At 51.4% G+C, this 15,198-nt stretch overlaps 1 protein-coding gene across 2 annotated transcripts in view; it reads left to right on the top strand.

Moving 5' to 3' along the window:
* The window catches only part of Mllt1 (MLLT1 super elongation complex subunit), a 51,143-nt gene that overhangs the window by 2,864 nt on the left and 33,081 nt on the right, over positions 1–15,198 (top strand). For both annotated transcript variants that reach the window (XM_070008522.1, XM_070008521.1), the window contains exon 2: positions 7,101–7,281. In XM_070008522.1, the coding sequence (XP_069864623.1) occupies positions 7,101–7,281 (181 nt within the window). The remainder of the gene's footprint in view (positions 1–7,100; positions 7,282–15,198) is intronic.

Genomic DNA, 15,198 nt, shown 5'->3' with positions numbered 1-15,198 from the left:
GGGATTTTGCCTCTCTTCCTGCTTTCCCCTTCCCCTAGGACTGAGGACCAGCCCAAAATCAGGGGCTCCCACTTTCCTTAGTTCCCCACCTCCCCGCATGCCATATTTTCTCCATGGCCAGGCTCTCTTTGTCCCAACCCTGGCCTGGATCTCTCCTTTGCCATTCCACATGTGAGTTGGTATCATCTGTGGCATTTTTTGGGGTAGGGCGCATGTCGGGAGGGGAGTGTGGATTGAGGCTTGAGCTAGGGGCCTCATCTTTCTTGTTCAAGGCTGGCATTCCACCACTTGAGCCACGCCTCCAGCTCCCCTTTCCACTGGTTAATTGGAGATCAGTCTCAGACTTTTCTACCTAGACTGGCTCTGAATTGAGATCCTCCAATATCAGCCTCCTGAGTAGCTAGGATTATAGGTGTGAGCCACCAGTAAGTGCCTGACTATATTTTTGGCTGTGTATGAGTGAGATCTTTAGTTGCTTAGAACCCTTGTCTCTGGGAGGAGTGTGGTTTATATCTAAGGCTGGGTGGGGAAAAGACCATTGAGTGGATGCTGGGAAGATCAGAAGAATCTGGGATCTGTCACTGGGCATTGTGGTTGCCCAGGGAGCCGCTGGACAGTGCTGTCCTTAAAGGACCAGAGAACTCCCTGGGACTGGCCTTGCCTTGGAAGTGGGTGGCAGTGGGGCTGCATGGTGGAGTTGCACTTGCTGCTTCTCTACCTGAGCTCTGGTTGGGACTGGAAAACAGCTACCTTGCTGATGCTCTCCCTGGGGTATTTGCTGCTGATGCTGGGGGCTGGGGGCCATTTCACAGGAGTGCAAGTACAGGTCCAGGCGGGGCCTGGAAAGGCCCCTAGCCAGTTCACATTGTTTCTGTGGTACCTCTGCTGTTCCCTAGACTTTTCATAGAAAAGCTTACACTGATCTGCCCATCTCCTCCCATCTTTTAAAGCACTTCCTGGAAGGTGGACAGGCCAAGGTTTGTCCTACAGTTACAGTACTGCAAAATAGGAGAGGGCAGGGTCCCAGCTTTTCTTCACCTTTCTGTCCATCATCATCCCCAATGCAAGGTTTCACTCTGTTAGTGCTGGATCAGTGAGAGTGGCCAGGGAATCAAGTCTCCTTGTAGCCAAGTTCTATGGGCCTGATCCCAGATGCCTTGATTGAGGTTGTGCATGCTCCTACAGATCCCCTGGAGGCTGGGGGTGTGGCTCAGTGGTAGCACTTGCTTGGCATGTGTAAGGTCCTGGGTTTGATCCTCAGCATAAAGAAATAAGGGGGGAAAGAGGGAAGGTAGGAGGGAAGGAGTGTTCCCCAAAGCTGTTCCCCTTGCTCCTGGGGGACACATGGTACCCCATTTAACCACTTGGTGGATACCTGGTGTGTGTGTGTGTGTGTGTGTGTGTGTGTGTGTGTGTGTGTGTGTGTGTGTGTGTACACGTGTGTACATGTGTACTGGCCCAGGCCTTCCCTGACAGGTGATGGTTAGGCTTCCCAGTAATTTGAAAACCAGAGATTGTGGGGAAGGGAACAGAAGTGCCAGTTGCTGGTCCCAGTGTGGGATGCTTAGTGGTCCCCGCCCTCTGGGCAAGTAGCCCCCCATTAGGGGTTTGGCATCCTTCAGTTTCTCCTTCTTTCTGACCATTCCAAGTCAGCCACTGCCTGAGAGCCCCCAGCTGGGCCTAGAGGGGGAAAGCGTGATTTGTTTGGTCTGGTGTTGCCATTGCTCTGCAGGGTTGCCCAAGCCCCATTACCTTTTCCCATTAGTGTGTGCGGAGTTCACAGCCAGCAGCCAAGCATGGCCCAGTTGGACCTCGCAACTTGCTGAGGCTGATGAGGGAGGAGGCCCAGTGCTTCTGCCTCTGGATGGGGAGGGCATCCAAGCATTTACCACCCTAATCACACTGCAGGGTGAGTGTGAAGTCCCAGAGGAGAGGGCCTTTGGCAGAAAGGATCCCACCAGACAATCCAGGGAAATCTTACAAATTAATTGTTAAAGACCTGCCTCAGGGCTTTGGGTCCAGGCGTAGGTCCATGTTCAGGGAAGGCTGATGGCTGGACTGATCAGATGGGACAAAAAGATGGGGAGCTTGGATTTTTTTTTCTTTTTTTTTAAGTCTGGGCCTGGACGCGTCCTTCAGCTCTTCAGCTCAAGGCTAGCGCTCTCTACCACTTGAGCCACAGCACCACTTCCTTTTTTTTTTTTTTTTTTGGTGGTTTATTGGAGATAAGAGTCTCACAGACTTTTCTGCCTGGGCTGGCTTTGAACAGTGATCCTCAGATCTCAGCCTCCTGAGTAGCTAGGATTACAGGTGTGAGCCACTGATGCCCAGCCACAGGCTTGGAGTTTTGTGGAACAGCTTGAGCAAGGATCTCTTCTGTTTGCCAGATGAGGGCCATTTTCATCTGCACCTGGAGTAAGCTTTCTCTCCAGGGAAGGGGCCTGGATGGCCACCCTCTAGTATCTGTTTGCCTAGCTTGCTGGACTTAGGGTTCTGGCGCTTGGTTCTTAGCATCCTCTGCTAGTTGTCCTGGGCAGAGGACAGTATCTGAGGTCAGGTTCCCTGCTCAAGATTGACTTTCCCCCACATGACCCCTAGAGCCCCAGGGCTGCCCTGTCCATCAGATAGTCTTCTAGAAGTAAAATGATGGACACTCTCTGGGGCAGGACCAGAGTGCCACCTTGCTCAGGGATTTTGTTGGGAAGTGGGCAAATCTGGGGGGTTTGCAAAGGGGCCTCCAAGCACCAGGCAATTATGGGACCTGGAGGATCTGCATCAGGTCTCCTCATGAGCAAGTTGGGAGGACAGCTGCTGCCAAGAAAGCATTCATCCTGGAGGCTCCTGCTTAGGTTAAGGTCGCTCAGTGTCCCCATGCAGCCAGGTGCCCCTCCCAGAGGATCAGCTGACAGGAATGGTTCAAGCCGTTGGTTCTGGTGGCTGTGGACCGAGTCCAGGTGGAGTAGAGGAAGGAGGGGGTGTATCCCAGGGCTCTGGAACAAGCTCAGCTGTGCTAGTAAATTATGGTGTGACACGTAGAGCTGTTGGCCAGGGCTCAGCTAGCTACTGCTGGCCTCCAGTTAGTACCGTTCCAACTTAACAAACCAGTAGTTCTTTTCTTTGGAGGGTCCCACAGACTCTGTGTTCTTAGAAGATTCTAGCATCTAGGGGTATGTGTAGGGGCAGGAGATTGGGGCTGAGAGCCTTGGCCCTGGTGGCTGAGATTGTGGCACGCCCTTAGCCGGGGGTGTTGTGGCTGCAGTTGGCGCCAGCCCCTGGGGCATAGATGTCTCAGGGCTGGGCCATGGTGCTTTGGGCCAGCGTGCTGGCTGGGAAGATCACTGCTCTGCCTTGGAACCTTCCTGTTTACTTTGGCCTCCATAGCGCAGTTTTGGCACCAGCATTCTCCCCTCTCTGATGGAACTGTGGTCTTCTATTTCGCAATAACTGCTCTGCCGCCTGCATGCCCAGGGTTGGAGTTCCATGTCATGAAAACTGCTGGGAAGCAGCTGGACTGGGTCAGAGGAGAGTCTCGTGATGCGGGAATTAACTCCAAAGAGGCGGCTGTGGGGCTGGGTGGACTGCCTCTGTTCACCTGGGACCATCCCAGCCATTCAGGGATCATCTCCCAGTTCTCAAGCATGAAAGCAAGTTGAGGAGACAAGGCAGAGCCATTCAAGCCCTTTAGGGATGATGCAAATACTGTTTGGGGCTCATTCTTCATATGCAGCACTGTTCCATCTAATGATAATAACTTATTTATCCACAGGGTATTTCTCATCTACTGTTTGTTTTTGTGTGAGTATATATGTGTATTTGTATGTGTGCCAGTACAGGGGCTTGAATTCAGGCTGTAAGCGCTGTCCCTGAGCTTTATTTGCTCAAGGCTGGTGCTTTACCACTTGAGAGCTACAGCTCCACTTCTGGCTCTTTGATGGTTAATTGGAGTTAGAGTCTTACAGACTTTTATTTATTACCTTGGTCCTCATATTTCAGCCTCCTGAGTAGCTAAAATTACAGGTGAGAGCTACTGGCACTTGGCTTGTTCTTTGTTTTTTGTTTTTTGTTTTTTTGTTTTTTTTTTTGCTGGTCTTAGGTCTTGAACTCAGGGCCTGGGCACTGTCCCTGAGCTTCTTTTGCTCAAGGCTAGCATTCTACCACTTGAGCCACAGCACTACTTCTGGCTTTTTCTATTTATGTGGTACTGAGGAATGGAATCCAGGGCTTCATGCATGCTAGGCAAGCACTCTACCACTAAGCCACATTCCCACCCCATCTTTGTTTTTTTTTGAGAATAAGTCTTGTTATAGCCTAGGGTGGCCTGGATTCACCATCCTTCTGGTTCAGCCTCCACAGTGCTGGGCTTACAGGTATGTACCACTGCACCCAGCTTCATCTAGCTTTTGGTGGGGGGTATTTCCACTTGAACATTTCCTTAACATTTAAGCATGGACTTTCTGTCCTCCCTCCCCACTGTCCCTGGCAGAACTGCCAGCCCTTCTACCTGGATCCTGGCATTTCCGAATCTTCTTCACCCTTGGATCTGGCCAGTTCCCCTCTTCCAGCCTCAGTTTACCTCTCTTCCAGGCGTTCCCCCTGGTTGTCTCCCAGCTGGGAGTGTGTCACAGGAAATGGGAGACCATTTCCTGTCCCCAGTGACTCAAAGATCTTTTCCCCAGAGATCTACAGGGACTATCATTCTGAGCCAGAGCTCCTTCAGCCCATTTCCTTTTTAAATTAACTAATGTTTAAACTGATGAAATTGTATACATTTATCATGAACCTTTTTTTCTTTTTGGCAGCCCTAGGGATTGAATTCAGGGTCTTACTTGCTAGGCAAGCATGGTACCACTTGAACCATCCCCCCATTACACATCTGTTTAATTTGTGTGTATGTGCGCAGGCACATGTACTCATAAACCTGTGCAAGTACTGGTGCTTGAACTTAGGGCCTGGATGCTGGCCCTCAGCTTTCTTTGCTTAAGGCTGAGCACTCTATCACTTTGAGCCACAGCTTGACTTTAGGTTTTCTGGTGGTTAATTGGAGATGAAAGTCTCACGGACTTTTCTGACTGGGTTCAAACCATAACCCTCAGGTCTCAGCCTCCTGAGTATGTAGGATTAAAAGTGTGAGCTACTGGTGCCCAGCTTAATTTTTTAAAATAGAACTTCATTGTTATTAAGGTGATGTATTTAGAGAGGTTACTGTTTTCATGAGTCAGGTAATGAGTACATTTCTTTTTGGACAATGTTGCCCCTTCTCTCACTCTCTACACAACTTTTTTTTTTCCTCTTTGGTGCCAGTCCTGGGACTGGAACTCAGGGCTTGGGCACTGTCCCTGACTTGAGCCACAGCACCACTTCCTGCTTTTTCTGTTTACATGGTACTGAGGTATTGAACCCAGGGCTTCATACATGCCAGGCAAGCACTGTACCACTAAGCCACATTCCCAGCCCTGTACAAGTTTTTAACTGGCAAATAGAACCTGCCTGTTGCTCCTGCCTGGTTGGCTAACTGTCTGCAGTCCCAAGCCTTGCCCTCTAATTATTATTATTATTATTATTATTATTATTATTATCTGCCACTTGGTCCTTCCTTCTGGGAAAGTTCTCCACAACACTGTGTGGCCCAGAGGTTTTCTGAGGAAGGTGACCCAACATTTCAATAGAGAAGGGTCAAGGGGTGTCTTCCTGGTCCCAGAGATCACCCAGGGGTACACAGCAGGCCCCAGTCCAGGAGCAGGTACCCAGTGAAGGGGTGCTGCAGCTTCCCCAACTTCCTTGATGGTGGAAAAGAGCCCTGGGAGAAGAGGCCTTCAACTGGGATCTTGGCCAGCAGGGAAGTGAGTTTAGGGTACCATAGGCTGGGGCAGCGGAGGACACGGGAACTGGGGGGCTGACTGAGTTGGACAGAGGGCTTGCAGATCCTGAATTTCCATAGTCTACGACTCAGACACGCTGCCAGCTTCCACGTGTGTGCCTCTGTGGGCTAGAGACCCACAAAGCATGACATTTACACATGGACTGCTAGGCATATTCTGACTAAGGGAGGGCAGCTTTCCAGACTGGTGCAAAAGCAGGCTGAGAGGTGTGTCCCTGAGCTGCAGGAGGGGCTGGGAGGGAGAGAGAATGAGAGAGGGGGAGGGAAGGAAGGAGGCAAGGTGGAGGAGGTTTGGGAGTGGTGCAGTCACAGAGAAGAAAGGAAGGTTGGAGAACAGCTGGGCACTCTGGGGCAGAGAGACTGGCAGCCAGTGCACAAAGCGCCTCTTTGCCTGCTTATCTCGGCACTTAGCAGCAAGTGTCCCCTTGGCCTCTGCGCCTTCAGGAACACTGGTGTTGGCTGCTGGGTGTCAAGCTGTAGGGAGTCTGGGGGAGGTGCCCTTCTGGCTGCGCCTGGCCACATGGCACAAGTGCTCTGAAGGCTTTCTGGTTGGTGGGTGGGAATGGGCTGCTGCTGCTGTGTTTTGGGGTACAGACAGGTGCCCTGGCTCCTTGGGAACCACCGTGATGAAACAGAAAGCCTGTGCTCGCTGTCAGCTTTCTCTGGGGATGGGGAGGGGAGGGCTGGGGAGGGCGAGAGGACTCTGCACTCAGGCCTCGGGTGTGTGACAATGAAGGTGCTGGCATCAAGGTGCTTTGGTGGCTATCCCAGGGAGGCAGGATGGCAGTGGTCAGGGAGTGGCTCTGGAATGCACAGCCATAGCTTCAGTTTCCCCATCTACAGAATTGCAGTCCAGGGAGAGCTGGGTGGGACAGCTCTCCTCCCCAGTGGCCTCAGGGGAGCAGTTGGCCAGCTGCCAGCAGCAGGTTTCTTTAGTGGAAAGCATGGGAGAGAAATCAGGGGCCTTCTGGCGGAGGGTGAGCCAGCATGGGTGGCTGGGGGAGGAGGATGGAGGAGAGGTGCTGCAGGTGTGCTGCCAGAGTCAGGGCGGAGCTGGGCACTAGAAGCCCAGGAAGAAGTATGTGGGGGTGAATGGAGTAGCTGGGGGCTGGTCAGAAAGATGGGGGCTGGTGTCTAGTGGTTCCAGTCTCCTCCTCTCTTTTGGTCTGGAGGGACATGCACCAGTGTGAGGGCTGACGCTGTCCTGCTTCTCTTTCCCTAGTGCACCGTCCAGGTCAAGTTAGAGTTGGGGCATCGTGCCCAACTGCGCAAGAAGCCTACTACGGAGGGTTTCACCCACGACTGGATGGTGTTCGTCCGCGGCCCTGAACAATGTGAGATCCAGCACTTTGTGGAGAAGGTGATCTTCTGGCTGCACGACAGCTTCCCCAAGCCCAGGCGTGGTGAGTGGACCTGGGCTTGCCCAGTAGATGGGAAGGTGGGCACTGGGGAATGAGCAGGGAAGGCAGTGCAGAAAGGAGGGGTGGCCACAGTGTCCCGTCCAGGTGACTCAAGTCATCAGCTGTGTTGTTTTAAGAACTCAGAATGTAGAGGTTGGAGACAGTACAAGTGAAGTCACTCACCCTGTCACTCACTCTGCTGTCTGTGGCCCCCCTCCCCACTGCCTCTGTCCCCTGGGCTGTCCAGCCCTGTACCTGGGACCATCTGCACCTGCAGTTTGTGGGGCAGGATATCCCCCCTCCACTTCCAGAAACACTTTGGCTGGGACTCTGAGGGCAGGGTCGGGTTTTCTCACCATTGAGATGGAAGGGCCATGTATTTACAGGGGTTCAGTATTCCTTTCTATTATTTATTTGTTTATTTATTTGCCACGCTGGGCACTTCAGGGAAATGCTAATCACTGAGCTCCAGTCCCTAGTAAACAATTGTGGTTGTTTTTTTTTTTGGGGGGGGGGAGGGCCTGAACTCTGGGCCTGGGCGCTGTCCCTCAGCTCTTCAGCTCAAGGCCAGCGCTCTACCACTTGAGCCACAGTGCCACTTCCGGCTTTTTTCTTTTTGCTTATGTGGTGCTGAGGAATCGAACCCAGGGCCTCAGACATGCAAGGCAAGCGCTCTACCCCTGAGCCACCTTCCCAGCCCCAACAATTGTGTTTTTTTTGTTGTTGTTGTTTGTTTTGTTTTTTGCCAGTCCTGGGGCTTGAACTCAGGGCCTGTGCACTGTCCCTGAGCTTCATTTGCTCAAGGCTAGCACTCTACCACTTGAGCCACAGCGCTGTGTATGTGGTAATGAGGACTCGAACCCAGGGCTTCATGCATGCTAGGCAAGCACTCTACACCACTAAGCCACATTCCCAGACCAAGTAAACAATTCTTTTTAGTTTACATTAGTTATACAGGGAAATATTTCATTATGCCATTTCCATACATGCATACAATCTATTCATCAATCTCCTCCCTCTGCCCCTTCCTCCTTCCTAAAACAATTTCAGCAGTTTTTGTAGTTCTCTTTTCATACATGCAAACCATCTTCCCAGTGACCAGATCCTGAGTCAGTGTGTTGATAAGGTAAGGGAGGCGTGTGTCACTCACAAACATTTCTGCCATGACTTGGGGGTGACAGATGTCACGTCTGCTGTAGAAACTGACACTTCCAAAGATTCCTTGTGTCAGTGGCCATTTTTTATTTGTTTTTTGCCTTCAGTGTTCAGCAGTTTCCCTCCCTCCCTTCCTCCTTCCCTTCCTCCTTCTTCCTTCTTTCCCTCCTTTCCTCCCTCTGTCACTGACCAGGACTGATACTCACAAAGTGCTTACTGACAAAAGAATGCAGGCTCCTTAGCACTTCCTGCTGGGCAGACACTCATCCCTCTCCCCGGAAGGCTGGCTGCACTCCTCATGCTTCCTCAGGCCTGGGGCCACACAGTGTCCTGGTGACACAGTGCCCTGGGGCCCCAGGAGCCTTCAGAAGAGTGGCCCAGTCCTGTGCGGTGAGCTCTGGGTTCCTGAACCTTCTCTCAGCAGCCAGCACACTTGCTGTAGTCTGTCTGGGTGGCTCTGTCACATGGACTTCAGACAACAACCCGTGCCCCAATCCTGGTCTGTTCCCATCCTGGCTGGCAGGTGTATGGCAGAGTGAGGGAATGAGGTCAGTGTGAATACGCAGTACTCTTAGAGGAGGACTCTGTTGTTCTGTGTTCATGTCTTGGAGTAGAGGGTGTCACAGCTGAAGCACATGGTCAAGGTGGCCGGACAGGAAAGAAGCCGGTGGGGGTGGAGGTAGGGAGCCTGTTCCCTCAGCCTGCCTGGCTTCACTGCAGATCTTACCTTTGCCATCACCTTCCCCATGGCAGAGGTGGCAGTCTGTCTGGTGTGCTCTGCTGTAGCCTGGGTGCCTGGGAAGATGCCTTCACTAGGAGTTCATTGTGAGCAAATGGGTTGTGGGTTCTGACTCCCCACTGAGGAAGCCCCTGTCTGTCTCCTTGAGCCTTCTTTCCTGACCAGAGCTGCACTTGACTGGGTCAAGTTTGTTGACCTAAAGCCAAGACTGTTCTGGGCAGGCGGGACTCGGGCTGGCTGGCTGCCAGGGCTTCATTCTTCCTCTCTGTCCCACGGCCCAACTCAGGGCTACTCAAAGCAGACTAGTCAAGGTCAAATTGAGGTCAGATGGGCTGTCTTCCATCATTTTGTTTTGTTTAAAATTCAGCTCTATTTTGTTGCTTCATATTTGGGCTGTGATTTTTTTTTTTTTTTTTTTTTTTGGTGTAGGGTGGGGCGATTTGAGTGATAGTCTAGCTGCTCTGCAGTGCAAGGTGTCCTGGACTGCTAGTTCTCCTGAGCTGGTGTCTTGAGGGGTGTGATTACAGCTATGTGTTATCATGTATGGCTGGACAGTAACTTTTTTTTCCCTTCCACTGCTGGGTTTTGAGCTCAGGGACATGCTCTTGCTAGACAGGTACCCTATTCTTTGAATCACAGCTCCAGCCCCTAGCCTTTTTAGGTTTTTTTTCATTTTATTGTTTTTTGTTTGTTTGTTTTTTGCTCGTCATTTAGCTTGAACTCAGGGCCTCAGTGCTGTCCTTGAGCTTTTCTGCTCAAGGCTAATGCTTTATTACATTGAGCCACAGCTCCACTTCTGCTGTTCTGATGGTTAATTAGAGATAAGAATCTCATAGAGACTTTCCTGCCTGAGCTGACTTTGAACTGTGATCCTCAGATCTCAGCCTCCTGAGTAGCTAGGATGACAGGCGTGAGCCACCAGTGCCTGGCTAGTTATTATTATTATTATCATCATTATTATTATTATTACCAGTTCCAGGGCTTGAACTCAGGGCCTGGACACTGTCCCTTTTTGCTCAAGGCTAGCATTCTACCATTTGAGCCACAGCATCACCTCTGGGTTTTTCTGTTTATGTAGTACTAAGGGATTGAACCCAGGGTTCATGCATGCTAGGCAAGCACTCTACCACTAAGCCACATTACAGCCCAGGATAGTTATTTTTTCAATAAGATCTTGCATTTTTGCCCTGGGGCCAGTCTTGGACTGCAATGCTCCTCCCTAGTATGACACCACACCTGGCTTGTCTGAGATGTGGGCCTCAATAACTTGCCAGGGCTGACCTGGAATTGTGATCCCCCAGATTTCAACCTCCTGAGTAGCTGGGGTTATAGAAGGGTACTACTCTGCCTGGCTGGTTTTGAATCACCTTTGCTTCTCCCTTTTGTGTATCTCCATCAGGTCTTCATCTTCCCTCTTCTTCATCATAATCATTTCTTCTGTGGAGCATGTTTTATGTTTTTCTTCAACTCTTTAGCCCACTGAGTTTCCCCATCTTCCTCTAATCATCCTGGGACCTCCTCCCTGGCCATCACCTGGGCCTTTTTTTTTCACTCCCCCACTGGGAAGGATTTATCTATTCCCTTTGTTTTGCTTTATTTCCTCCTTTACTAGAGTGATTTCTTCAGTGCTACCCCAAGAGGTTAATTACTTAGGAAATTTCCCAAGGGGGCTGCAGGCCAGGCTGCCGAGTGCTGGCACGTGGGAAGATGCCATTATTCTGACTCATGATGTGCAGTGGTTGGCTTGTGTGTCATTTAGAACTGTTTTTTTTTTTTTCTTCTTTTGTGCAGGTCCTGGGGGGCTTGAATTCAGGGCCTGGGCACTGTCCCTGAGTTTTTTGGTTTTGTTTTTGCTCAAGGCTAATGCTCTATACTAGAGTCTCAGCTCCACTTTCGGCTTTTGTGGTAGTTAGAGATAAGAGTCTCAGGGCCTTTCTTGTCTGGGCTGGCTTCAAACCCCAATCCTTAGACCTTAACCTTCTGAGTGGCTAGGATTACAGGTGTGCGTCAGCAATGCCCAGCTTACTTGGAGCTTTGACAGTGCCACTTCTGAGGCTGCTGGGCCCTGTGTCTCCAGGAGCATGAGGGATGATCTGGGTGGCATTTGCTGCTTCTGGGACTTTGATTCTGCTTGCTGTGTTTTGTGACATGTACTGTCTTTCTCCTAGCTCCAGAAGGTTTTCTTCAAGATCTGTGATGGCCTCCTCGTGTATGTCTGTTTTTTCTTCCTGGGGTGCTTTGTCCCCTTTCTCCTGCTGTCCTCTCCTTGTGTGGAAATATGAACAGTTATGTCTAAAATGGGTGTGGGGAGAGAGGGCACTGCATGAGCCCCACGGGGCGGCTGCTGTCAGCCAGCTCCATCTGCAGGGTGGGTCATTTCTTCCCATCTCACTAGTTAGCTAAAGAAGTTGTAATATTTAAAAGCTCATTCCTGGTTTATGTTTTGGGGCCTGCATTGGGGCTTGAACTCAGGGCCTTGCTCTCATTCAGCTTTCTTACCTATAGTTGGGACTACACCTCCAGTTTGTTTTTTCTCCTGGTGGACTGGGAAAATAAAGAGTCTCAGATTCAGAGGCTGGGAAGGTGGCTCAGTGGTACAGTGCTTGCCTTGCATGCATGAAGCCCTGGGTTCGATTCCTCAGCACCACATAAGCAAAAAAGAAAAAAGCCAGAAGTGGGGCTGTGGCTCAAGTGGTAGAGCGCTAGCCTTGAGCTGAAGAGCTGAGGGACAGCGTCCAGGCCCAGAGTTCAGGCCCCGAGATTGGCAAAAAAAAAAAAAAAGTCTTAGATTTGCCTGCCTGGGCTAGCTTCTATCTAGGATCCTCAGATGTCAGCCTCTTGAATAGGATTATAGGTATGAGCTACCAGATCCCAGCTTGTCTTGTTTTCATTTGTTGGGTGATTTTCTGCTTTTTTCTTTTAAATGTTGAGGCTAGCACTCTACATAGATGCCTTCAGCCTGGTTTTGTATGATTTCCCCTCTTCAAGTTGCAGTCTTCTTTATCCTAGGAAGACTGTCTTCCTAGAGGGAGCTTTCTTCCTCTCTCTTCCTGTACTGTATGGGCCGGGCCTCCCAGTATTACTGAGGACCACTTCCTATACCTTACACTTTCCCTCCCTCCAGACCACTGCCTCCTCTTTCTCAAGACATGGAGCCATCTGGCTTTCCCCATGCTGGCTGGGCTGGGGTAGGTGGAGGCTGGAGCTCCAGGGCTGTTGCTCTAAGCACAGCCTCTTAGTTTGCCTTTTATGAGACGATGCTCACTGAGGTTGCAAGCTCACCTTTCATTCCACACAGCTAGTGCCTGGCACAGTCATGGGGTTGTTTAGCCAGCACCACTAATTCTATCAGCATCATCTAGCCCCCTGCCCGCCATTTGGTCACTCCCATTGTGCCTGCCTTCTGCTCTGCTCTCAGGAGCTTCACTACCAGGGCTGTCCTCTGGGTCCCATTGCCTTGTGCACTTCACTGCAGGCGGTCTGCTGGAGATCGCTGGGCCCCACCTTTCCTCCCTCAGCTCTGCACATCCATGCTGCAGCTGGGCTCAGCTCTCCCCGCTGCCCTATCCCTATCCCTGCTAGGAGCTGGTACTGATACTGATGGGATCTTAATGGCTAGGTGGGATAAGGTGGGTATGGCTTGGGGTGTGGGTGCCATCCCAGGCTCTCACCTTTCTGGATCTCCTCTGGGAACCACAGTGTGAGCAGGGGCCTCCTTTGCTGCCTGTGCCACTCTGCCATCCTTCTTCTGTGTAGCTGAAGTGTCTGGATGGGGGTCAGGGGGTATCCAGGCTTGTGCCAGGTTGCACCAAGAACAGTTGGAGATGCTGTTGGCTGGTGGAGTTGGGCCGTAGCTGACCATGGCCTGGACTACCTGACAGGGGCATGGCCTATAGGGTGGCACTATGGGGTATCTATTGAGTGCTTCTGAGAGGACAGAAGTGTTACGTCCAGGCTTAAGGGAGACAGACTTGCAGCCTGCAATGGCGATGGAGAAGCGGGGATGGTGAGTGGGCCCTGCAGATACTGGAGCCCTGGGGAGGGTCCTGGGCCGAAGGGGCTCTGAGACTGGGCCTGTGGAGAGATGAGCTTTTTGGGGGTGGGTCACAGGGGACAATCAGGCTGGCCATTCCAGTCATCTGTGGAGCTGCCTAGGAATGAGAGGTGGCCTGGGTGCCCATCAAGGTAGTGGTATGAGGCTGTGAGCTGTGCTTCTCAGTGGCCAGCAGGGCTGGGTGCCGCCTTGATAGAGCTCAGTGGCAGGTGAGTGCAGAACAGGGGCAGGGTGGCTACAGGTCCTTGGGAGCAGTGGACATCCTGGAATGTCGAGAATGTACAGAGCTCAGGGTGCATTAGAAGTCTGCTGGAGCAGGGCCACATCTGAGCTCCTCACCAGTCACCAGGAGGCCATCAGGGAGGGGGAAGAGATGGCTGGGATGGAGATGGGCACTGCTCTCCTTGGGCTGTAGCTCCTAACATTGGCTCAGGGTTGGCCCCAGACAGGGCTCTTCCTCCCTTCCCTCAGTGGGAGGGTAACACTTCCCCCCTCTCCCCTCAGTAAGCCCAAGCTATCGCTATCCTCTTGGCCTCTGGTCTAGCCCTGCCACTATGAGCAGTGGTGTGAATGGTGGGTGGGTAGGTGTGGTCAGTGTGTGTCATAGTACCTTGACTCTTGGGTAAACCCTGCTGTGGTGACAGCACTTGGCTGGTTAGACTCCTGTAGGCTTGCACACGGCAGGGGAGTGGCTGGAGCCTGTGGAGGCCGGGCCAGAGCTGAGCTTTGAGGGAAGGTAGCAGCCGCAGGGGAGGACAGTGAGAGAGGGTAGGGGAGAGCCATGGGGACTTTCTTCCCCTAGAAGAAGGGCCATAGGCCCTGGTCACTCCAGCCCCCTTGCCATGCTTCAGAGATGTGAAATACACAAGTCAATATCAGAGACTCTTTCCCTCCATAAAGAAAAATCTTAGCTGGGCACCAGTGGCTCACGCCTGTAATCCTAGCTACTCAGGAGGCTGAGATCTGAGGATTGTGGCTCAAAGCCAGCCTGAGCAGGAAAGTCTGTGAGGCTTTTATCTCCAATGAACCACCAAAAAACCAGAAGTGGCTCTGTGGCTCAAGTGGTAGAACGCTCACCTTGAGCTGAAGAGTTGAGGAACAATGCCCAAGCCCAGAGTTCAAGCCTCACGATTGACCTAAAAGAAAAAGAGGGGCTGGGAAGGTGGCTCAGTGGTAGAGTGCTTGCCTTGCATGCCTGAGGCCCTGGGTTCGATTCCTCAGCACCACATAAGCAAAAAGAAAAAAAAAGCCGGAAGTGGCGCTGTGGCTCAAGTGGTAGAGTGCTAGCCTTGAGCTGAATTGCTGAGGGACAGCGCCCAGACCCAGAGTTCAGTCCCCATGACTGGACCCCCCCCCAAAAAAAAGAAAGAAAAAGAAAAATCTTATGGCTTTATTTAAGAAGTTGTGTTTTCTTATGTTCCAGTTAACTGTTTTCCAGCAGTTTCTGACTCCCTTAAGAATTACCTTCCTAAAAGGTGACATTGCACAAAGAGAAACGTTCTCATTACCTGACTTATGAAACATCACCCTACATCACATTATGTACATCACCTTCATAATAACAATAAAAAAGTTAGAAAGGAGGCTTGCCCTCCTAGCAGTTGACATCCTGTTAGGTGAGATGAGCAGGCACAGGAAGGTAAATGCTACACAATCTTACTTGTCCGTGAAATGGTTTGGGAGGTGATGACAAGGAATAAAACCTGCAGTTGTGCAGGGTGACTGAGGTGTGGAGACGGAGAGCACAGCACTGTCGTCGGCATTTGTGTGCTTACCTGAGCTCTGGTGCTGGGATCTTCCCAGCAGACCCAGGAACCAAAGGGGGGGAGGAAACTGGGAGGCTCACCACAGCAAGTTTTACATGGGTGCACTTCGGTGCATGCTCATGGAGACATTCATGCTAACCCCTCAGCTGCACATGTCCAAGAGCTTCAGTAAAGTATTAGGACCTTCATGAGCAAGCAGAGGGGCT

This window comes from Dipodomys merriami, unplaced genomic scaffold (assembly GCF_024711535.1).
Source record: "Dipodomys merriami isolate MVZ:Mamm:240054 unplaced genomic scaffold, mDipMer1.0.p SCAF_70, whole genome shotgun sequence".
In the NCBI taxonomy this organism is placed as follows: Eukaryota; Metazoa; Chordata; class Mammalia; order Rodentia; family Heteromyidae; genus Dipodomys; species Dipodomys merriami.
This window is presented reverse-complemented; position numbering and strand designations above follow the sequence as displayed.